Raw genomic sequence first — 9,935 nt, forward strand, 5'->3', positions numbered from 1 at the left:
AAGAAGGTAAAATGATTTGATATTGAAAAATATGTAGATTTTCTTTAAGGTAAACCTTTTCCCATATCTTTCATAAACTGCATCACTTCTTTTAGGCAGAAAGAATAATTATCCTTAATCAAACTTACTCATTTGGATTCAAATATATCAGAATTCAAGCCTGTCAATTCTAAGCTTCAAAGGAATAATCTATTCTTGGGTCCCCAAGTCTGCTCTTTTGGCCAGTCTGGCCCCTTCATTGGATCTTACATCTGAAATAATCGTAGAGGCTTCCTCACATTATCCTCTGCCAGCTGGGGAAGATTAAACTAGAGCTATCTGGGGCATAGAATCCATCAATAGAGGTGATTCTCAGAATTTCCAGTGCAAAGCCATATAGGTCTTAATATTCATAAAGGCAACTGATAAAGAAACTTTAGGAAAAGTTACCTATTGGGTAATACCACTGGGTGTTATTTCTATGGGTCATTTTAAGTTTACTTGACCTTGGGAAAGAATTTAGGAGACTGGAGAACCCAGGAGACATGAGACAAACATCTTTCCTCCCCATGCATCCTTTATGGTCTTCCAGATATGAAAGAAATAATTGATCCACCTATATGGACAACAAAATCAAATAAAATCTTTTTGCATATCCAATAGACCCACACTATTGGAAAGTGTGCTGGGAAGGGGACAGAGCCACAAATGAATGAGAGAGGGATTTGCCAGCAGGAATGGTTGTTCTGGCCAACTCCACTGTAATTACCCTCCATAAAGGAGGAATAACCTGGAGGTGAGAGCCTGAGGTGTACCTTCCTGAGATGATAGCAGATAATACTCATTGTGGTCTGCAAGGGCTAATCTATACAGATAAAGAAACAAGGATCTTATAGGAGCAATGGGTTCAGATAGAAGAGAGCAAGAGGAACTTGGAAAGTGATGAGAAAAGGAGAGCATGCTGTGAAATTGAGTCAGGTGCTGAACAGGTTAGGTGACTGAGACTGGGAAGAAGAGCACTGATGTGATTCTATGGGGTTCAGAATTTCTAGATCCCTACATAGCTGAGGTAGAAAGGCAGTCAAAGGTAATGTCCTTCAGTCTTAGCAAATTATTCAGTAGTCATAATGGGAGTCCAAAAGGGATGTCTTGGTAGGGCGCCTGGGTGGCTCAGTTGGTTAAGCAACTGCCTTCGGCTCAGGTCATGATCCTGGAGTCCTGGGATCGAGTCCCGCATCGGGCTCCCTGCTCAGCGGGGAGTCTGCTTCTCCCTCTGACCCTCCTCCCTCTCATGCTCTCTGTCTCTCATTCTCTCTCTCGCAAATAAATAAATAAAATCTTTAAAAAAAAACAAAAAAACAAAAGGGACGTCTTGGAAGAGTGTTGAATGGAGTAGGCATCTTGTTCTTTTAATTCACCTCAACCATACACAGTGTATCTTTTTGAGTTCTGCCATATGCCAGTAGTAAGAGTCATACACTTGTACAACTTCAGGGCTCTTTGTTGTTGAATGTGGAAGGTAGCATTTGGGCAGAGCATGGGCTCTGGAGTCAGGAAGCCCTGGGTCTGAATGGGTTCTGCCTCTGACTTCCTGTATGGCCTTGGGTAAGTCAGTCTTCCTTGCTGGGACTGCATTTCCTCATTTGTAACAAGGGGATGGTACTGTGTGGATCGTACAGCTGCAATGAACTTAATTATTTAATTAAATAATGTGCCTGGTACACATTAAGCACCCAATAAAAGGTAGTTGTAATACCGATTGTGAGGATAGGGTATCCTGGGGTGGTGTTTCTGCTGAAGTAATCTCTTCCCCCTTTTGACTATCCATGGTGGGGTCAGCAGAAAAATGGCCATGCACACAAGATGTCTCCCTCATTGATGCCAGAAGTGAAGGTAGATGCTAGAGATCATTTTTTTCTGTCAGTTTAGAGACGTATATTTTCAATCATGAACTAGGAAAAACACTTTCTTCTTCTTCAGCACTTTCCACAGGGCATCTTTGATCTCTCTGTTCCTCAAACTGTAAATGAGAGGGTTCAGCATGGGGATGGCCAGCGAATAGAACACAGACACCACCTTGTCCCTGCCAAGTGAATAGCAGGAGCTAGGTCGCAGGTACATGAAAAGGGCCGTCCCAAACAACAGAGTCACCACCATCAGGTGCGAGTCACATGTGTTGAAGGCTTTCCTTCGGCCTTCCACTGAGCGGATCTTCAAGACAGCAGCTCCTATGTAACTGTAGGAGATGAGGAGGATGAGGAATGATGTCCCCCCCACAGTGACCACCATGAGAAAATTCACCACTTGACTAGGGAAGGTGTCAGAGCAAGAAAGTGCCAGGATTGGTGGGAGGTCACAGAAGAAATGGTTGATGATGTTGGGTCCGCAGAAGTGGAGCCGAAATATGGAGCTGGCCTGGATCAGGGAGCTCAGGAAGCCACCAACATATGCCCCAAGCACCATGTGTATATAGAGGCTGTGGGACATGATGGCAGTGTAGAGCAGGGGATTGGAGATGGCTGCATATCGGTCGTATGCCATGGCAGTCAGGAGAAAACACTCAGTGAGACCCATGCAGACAAAGAAAAAAACTGAGCAGCACAACCCAAGAACGATATGGTCTTTTGCTCCTGGAAGAAATCAGTGAGCATCTTGGGGGCCACTGTAGAAGAGTAGCAGAAGTCAATGAAGGACAAGTTGCTGAGGAAGAAGTACATGGGTGTGTGCAGATGGGGGTCACTTCTGATCAGAAAGATGAGGGCCAGGTTCCAGGCCAGCGTCACAAGATAGATACCAAGGAAGGTCACAAAGAGAAGAGTCTGGAGTTCTGGATGGTCTGCAAATCCCAGGAGGATGAACATGGACACTGAAGAGCTGTTCCAGGCCTTAGTTGTGGACATGTTTCCCATGGACCACAAGGACAAGATGCAGACCTGCCATAATAATTATAATCCACATTACAGGTTACGTCCGTCAACAAAAAATTACAAAATGCACAAGAGGGGGGCACAGTATTGAGAGAATCACAACTTTATGCAAAGATTCTTTCTCTCAGAAGGCAATTTTAGTCATTGTTTTAATTTTTGTTTTCTTTTTATATAGTACAGTGTGATTGATGTGAGCTCAAGCTTTGGATTCAGATGCCCTGTGATCACCTTCTGTCTCTACCACTTAGTAGTTGTGTCACTTAGGGTGAGATATCCAACATCTCTACGCTCCAGTTTCCTTATCTTCCAAAATGAGTGACAGGACCTACTTCATATATTTGTTTTAGGAACTAAATAAGGCAAAGTGTGTAAAGTGACTGACACATAGTATGTCCCAGGTGAAAGTTGTCAGGACAGTTTTGTGTGTCCCAGATGAGTCATGTCATTCCCTGAATTAACTAGTCATCTAGCTTTATTCAAGTTTCAATAATGGAACAGGGAAATTAATGGAGGGACCAGGTTCAGCTCTGTAGTTGTGAAACAATCAGACATTTAGAATGTTTTTAATCCAAAGGATTAGGCCAGATGTATACAGAAGTGCTCTCAATTGTCAACTGTTAGATCTGAATACACTAATGTAGTTGTATTTTCAAATTTGTCTGTAGTCCTAGCTCTAAACTATTGACTTGTTAGGAAATGGGGACTCTGGATTTAGACAACCTGGATTCAGTCCCCAGGTTTACCACTTAGTAAAGGTGTGATCTTGGGCAGGTCACTTGGACGTTCCATCCGTCTCTGTAAAATCAGAGATAACAGCACTTACTTCATAATTAGTATCTATATATATATCAATTATCTATCTATCTATCTATCTATCATCTATCTATCCATCTATCTATTGTCTATTATCTATCATCTAGCTATCTAGCTATCATCTATCCATCATCTCCTTTAGGACATGACTAACTTATATATAGTAAGTACTCTGTGTTTGTTGTTGCTGTTGTTGTTTAAACCTAAATACAAAGTGTCCCTGATCAAATTCTTAGAAATGTCAGTGTATGAAACATCTTTCTTTTTTTTTTTTTTTAAAGATTTTATCTATTTATTTGAGAGAGAGAGAATGAGGGAGAACACATGAGAGGGGATAGGGTCAGAGGGCAAAGCAGACTCCCTGCCGAGCAGGGAGCCCGATGCGGGACTCGATCCCGGGACTCCAGGATCATGACCTGAGCCGAAGGCAGTCGCTTAACCAACTGAGCCACCCAGGCGCCCGAAACATCTTTCAAGATCAGGGATTGATTCCATCAAGTTCACATGGATAAGAATTCCCATCACCCCCCGACACACCCACACTAAGTCTCAATCCCTATAAATCAGGAAAGAACTCCTGCTGTCAGCAGATCTCTGATGCTGAGGTCCCATCCCTGCAGAAGGAAAAGTGTGGTCAGAGGGACCCCATGGCTCATGGTGAATGACTCTTATAGGTCTGGAACATATCTTGATCCTTCCTCGGGTCTTAACAATTTGGAACTCAACAAAATTACATTAACTGTCTCTTAAACCATACTTTCAGCCTATTCTACCTACCTCTTAAAGTATAGAGAATCTCATAAATTCCATTTTATTTTTCAAAATGGAAGTGTTATTTTATGACCTTAAAAGCAAAATGTGAGCACTGTACAATAATTGGATCAATATATAACCGTGAAAAGTTGAAACTAAAAATCATGTTCAGTTCCTGATCAAGGCAAAAAAAAGAAAAAAGAAAAAAAGAAAAGAAAAGCCTGGAAATTATGACATTCTATTTCCTGAAATAAGAGCTCTTAACATTTTGGAGTACACCTTACATGTGCAAATATATATACGTGTGTGTGGGTGTTTGTATTATAGAACACAAACCCTCAATAAATTACATATATTATACAAGTCATTCCAAGACAGTCACTTCACAGTTTGGGAAGTAATACTCGATTTGCTCTGAATTTTATTGCTCAGTTTGAGAGAGCCATTTTATTTTGATATCCCAGTTTTTCATAAATCAGTTCATATCTACCCATTGCCAGTCAAGGTCATTGACCTTAACTTTCTTCTTGAAGCTTATAAACAGGGAGATGCCCTTGGAATTGGGGTCCACGCTCCTTCCTCTTAATGGTTTCTGCTACAGACTTTTCAGTGCTAAAACACTCAAATTTGGATAGCGAGAGAATGTGAAGCTCCTTTTGGTCATTACCATGCCATCGTTGTGCAGTTTCAGAGATCCCACACACTTATCCCAATCTTGTCAGTATGGTTTTAAGCTTTATACTCAGAGGCTCTGCACCTGTCTGTGAAAGGGCGTGTAAACCTCCCAGAATCAGGAGAGGATTCTTTCCCCTTGAAGGAAAGACAGAGACCTGCAGCAAAGTTTGGCATCGTCTAGTACAGATGTAGAGTCACATGGAGAAATTGTGAGCAAAACGAAACAGCTCTGCTGGAGACTTCACCCATTCATGTAGTCTCAGCCTTCAGTCAGGTAGAAACCTGAGGTTCATGATATGATTCGAGGTTGTTTGGAGCACTTACTCAGGTTAGCAGCAAAAGGAGGGGAATAAGGTGGTGGTTCTGATTCTGGGTAGGCTTCAGTATAAGCCTGGTTCTCATCCCTACTCTGCCACTTGCCAGGTGTGAGATGTTGGGCAACTCATTTAGTCTTTCTGAGTTTCAATTCCTCCATTTGTACAATGGGGATAATCGTGACTTAACAGTGTTGTTGGAGGATTGCTTAAGATAATATGCAAAAGGCTCATGGGTCTTGAGATAATATCTTTGCTTAACAAATTGGGACTGTGATTGCTATCAGCAGTGAATATTCCTTAAAGAATTCTTTAAGGAACAGAGTCTTATTTGAAAACACTTTCCCTCATGTGGTGGGTTGAAATGAGAGGTCCCCTGATGGGCCATGTAGGTTTGTAACAAGTGTTTGGGAGTAAAGGTTGAAGACTAATTATCTGCGGGGGCGGGGGGGGGGTTGATGGGTCAACTGCAAGTCTGTTTTCAATGTTGCCATCAGGGGGAAAACTTTCACATTTAAGGATGAAATTTCCCATTCCCAGAAACAGAAAGTGAATCTGGACAAATTGGAACAGAAGGAAAAGCATATCCAGAGTTTTATTCTTCCCCACTGATGCCCTGAATCTTAACCATCTTACCCTAGAACATTAAACAGAAGGTATCTTCAGGGCTCTATGGAGCACTTTATGTCACTGAACTCTGCTCACAGAGAGGTGCTTCTTTTTTTTAGAGAGAAAGAAATCTTCACTGGCAGCAAGCTGGGTAGAGAGCTAGTCTGATCTGAATCTAGACTCCCTACGAATCCTATCATATAGGTATAATCAATAGCAGCTGAAAAAAAAGAGAGTTCGGGAGGCTCAGTGACCTCACTGCATTTACAGATGTTTAGCTGCATCTTTGTAAATCACACTAGTCTTCGGGCCTTGGTGAAGGTAGGATAACACAGTAAAATCAGATACCTAGCACGGTGCCTTGCGCATAGAAGACACTCAGAGATTGATGGGAAATGGTCAAGTTGATTTACAACTCAGCTCATCTTTTATCAAATATCTGCAAGAAAGTGCTAAGTCTGCCTAGTCTGAGCTTAACATAGTTGGTGATGGAGTTAAAAAACAGTATAATGGGAGCCTGGGTGGCTCAGTCGGTTAAGTGGGAGACTCTTAATTTTGGCTCCAGTCATGATCTCAGGGTCCAGGGATCAAGACCAGCATGAGGCTCTGTGCTCAGCAGGGAGTCTGCTTGAGGATTCTCTCTCTCCTTCTCCCTCTGCCCCTCCCCCCAGTTCTCTCTCTCTCTCAAATAAATAAATAAATCTTAAAAAAATTTTAAAAATACACGGTATAATGACAAGGAGAACTTCAGCGAAACTGGGGAATAGGAGTGGATCGTTTGATCTCCCCGTCATTCCTGCTCTGAGCTCTGTCCTCCACTTTATGATGCCTCCTCTCACCGTTGCAGAAGCCTGATGCCCTCAAGGTCTTCTTCCAGGTCTGTCCTTCATTCAAATGTACAAATACTTGATGGAAATGAAAGAGTCTCTTTTGACATAAGGTGAGCATTCAAAAGGCACCAAAGCTTTAATCCAAGAATTAAGATTCAGATGGTAAAATTCAGGCCACCAGTTAGAATAGAGAAGGAGGGTTTTGGAGGTTAGAGGTCTCTGCGGTGTTTGGAAAATCAGCTGTATAAAGTCTGCTTCAATAACAGCACTTCCGAATCACTTTTCAAACCACTTACTAATAATTGGAGCTCTGTTCAAAGGTGTAACAATTCCTTCCAAAATTTCATTCCCTCTCAATTCTCTTTTTAGTTGCAAGGGCTCAAACATAGTCCAGGAAGCCCATCAAAGCAGTGTTAAGGTAAGATTGTGGCTGAATGTGGGGAAAGACAGAATTGAGAGGTACATGGAGAAAACCTCTAATCCAAAGAACTCCTTAGTCATCTATATGAGCTTGAAGATCTAAATTGCTCTGTAAAGCAAGATTAATGTGGGCATGAAAACAAAAATTAAAAGATGAATGACTGCACTCACCCTCTTCCTCTTATTTGTCTGTCCTTTAGCTGATGCCTGTCTTGAGTTTTGCTTTGTAAGGAGTCTAGTCAGGCTTTGGTAACTGCTTCCAATCCCCAAAGTGCTAATGAGCTGGGAGAGCAAGCTTGGGGCTGGTTTGTTCACCAAAAATAAAAATATCCACTTGATGCATAGAATGCGTGTTTGTGGGCAGAAAGGTGGAGGGAAAAAAATGTATGGAAAAAAGAGAGAAAATCTTTAAGAAGCTCTTCTGGTATCTGCCAATATCTGCATTTGGGGTCATTTTGGGAAAATGTTTCAAAGCTGGGATTGGAAATGGTTTTGAGAGAGTTTTTTTTCCCTCTCTCCTTGGAGAAGTTTCATTACATTTGCCCTTGAGGGTCTTTTTTGAAAGCGAAAAAAATATATCACCCAAACCTCACAGATTTGTAGTTAATTGATCTCTGGGGTGGTATGGAGAACACATACTCATATAAATCCTCTGACAATAAATGCTTATTAAACTCCATCCCAATGGCTAGCTCCTCTGATCCCCCAACGCCATTCAAAATCTCTTCCGGTAGTACATGATGAATGAACTCAGGATAGCAACAGAACATAGAGGACAAGATAAGCACCTACTCTGCAAAAGAAGCAGAACTGTATATATGTGCAGAAAAGCTAAATAAGTTGCTCAAAATTTTACTGCTAATAAGAGATCGATCCAATATTTGAACCCATAATTACGTGACACCAAACTCTGCATATGAATGGTGCATGCATTTATTTTGGAATGCAACTGTACCTAAATGTGTTGATAAGGTCAACTGTACCCTTCCATTCATTGATCCATTCTCTTTCCACAGAAACCTAGTTATATTTCTCTGGGAGAGACATTTAGATACAGGACTTTTTCCTCTAAAAATTGTTAAATTTACTCTGGTATAGCATGATGTAGTATAAAGATGAAAGACTTTTATTCTACGGAGGGCCATGTACAAATAAAAAATAATTTGAGGCTAGGGGCGCCTGGGTGGCTCAGTTGGTTAAGCGACTGCCTTCGGCTCAGGTCATGATCCTGGAGTCCCAGGATCGAGTCCCACATCGGGCTCCCTGCTCAGCAGGGAGTCTGCTTCTCCCTCTGACCCTCCCCCCTCTCATGCTCTCTCTATCTCATTCTTTCTCTCAAATAAATAAATAAAATCTTAAAAAAAATAATTTGAGGCTAGACAGGCAACAAAAAGGAAGTCAATAATTCATGTGTTTGGAGAGGGAGGGAGAAAAGGAAGAGGTTTGATTCATTTGTTTCTTAAACTGAGAATATTGAACTTTGATGAGAATTGGAATGGGGGACATTTGAATAAGCTCAAATGAAGCTGATAATCTTTTTTTTTTTTTTTTGAAGTAGATAATCTTGAACCTCCAAGTGACTCTGAACTTTCCTAGCTACGAGAATAGTCTCTTACCCTGTTTGAAGAGCCTAGCCTCTTTGGGCTTTGGCAGAAGAATGATTTAAGTGATAAAAAAATGGTTCTTTCCCAAATCACTTCTCTCCTCTCAGCCTGCACCCTTGTCCTGAAACCAGATGAGTGCACTTTCATTCTTCTTTTGGGCTCTTCCTTTTGAGAGTTCCTGAGCGAAATTTAGATCCATGGATGCTTAGTCAAAACAATGTTCAAAGGCTTCTTGGAAAACTCATACTTGAGATAATGTTGATTTATATGTGTCTTAAAATGCCTTGATAACAGTAGGGGACATTTTTAAACTTCCATTAAGATTATTTAAAGTTTAGGGGCGCCTGGGTGGCTCAGTCGTTAAGCGTCTGCCTTCGGCTCAGGTCATGATACCAGGGTCCTGGGATTGAGGCCCGCATCGGGCTCCCTGCTCGGCAGGAAGCCTGCTTCTCCCTCTCCAACTCCCCCTGCTTGTGTTCCTGCTCTTGCTATCTCTCTCTGTCAAATAAATAAATTAAATCTTTTTTTTAAAAAAAAGATTATTTAAAGTTTAAATTTTTTGCTGCCATTTTTACTATATCAATTGTTAAGGATATTTTCATTTTATTTAGGATTCAACACTTATTTTTTTTAAAGATTTATTTACTTATTTTAGAGAGAGAGAGAGAGTGCAAGAGGGAGGGGCAGAGGGAGAGAGAGAGAGAAACTCAAGCCAGACGTGGGGCTCAATCTCACTACACTGAGATCATGACCCTGAGCCGAAACCAAGAGTTGGTCGCTCAACCAACTGGGCCACCAAGGCACCCCTAGGATTCAACACTTATAATCACCTAATGATTCATTTTGAATTTAAGTCTTACCTAGCAATTCCAAGAGAGTCTAATATGTTCAACTATTTTCCAGAAGTATAATATCAACATCATTCACAAATAGTGTTCATAGTAACACTAAGCTCAAAATAATAAAGAATGACAGTGATAGCAATGACCATTTATAAAAAAATTATTGCGC

At 41.3% G+C, this 9,935-nt stretch overlaps 1 protein-coding gene across 1 annotated transcript; it reads right to left on the reverse strand.

The window, feature by feature from the left end:
- Positions 1-1,920: 1,920 nt before the first annotated feature.
- On the reverse strand, positions 1,921-2,879 carry LOC110576152 (olfactory receptor 5A1). Its single transcript, XM_021685228.1, is given in 2 exon segments — positions 1,921-2,570; positions 2,573-2,879. Coding segments are annotated over 2 exon segments (957 nt in total).
- Positions 2,880-9,935: the final 7,056 nt, after the last annotated feature.

The sequence above is a fragment of the Neomonachus schauinslandi genome, chromosome 11 (assembly GCF_002201575.2).
Source record: "Neomonachus schauinslandi chromosome 11, ASM220157v2, whole genome shotgun sequence".
Taxonomy (NCBI): domain Eukaryota; kingdom Metazoa; phylum Chordata; class Mammalia; order Carnivora; family Phocidae; genus Neomonachus; species Neomonachus schauinslandi.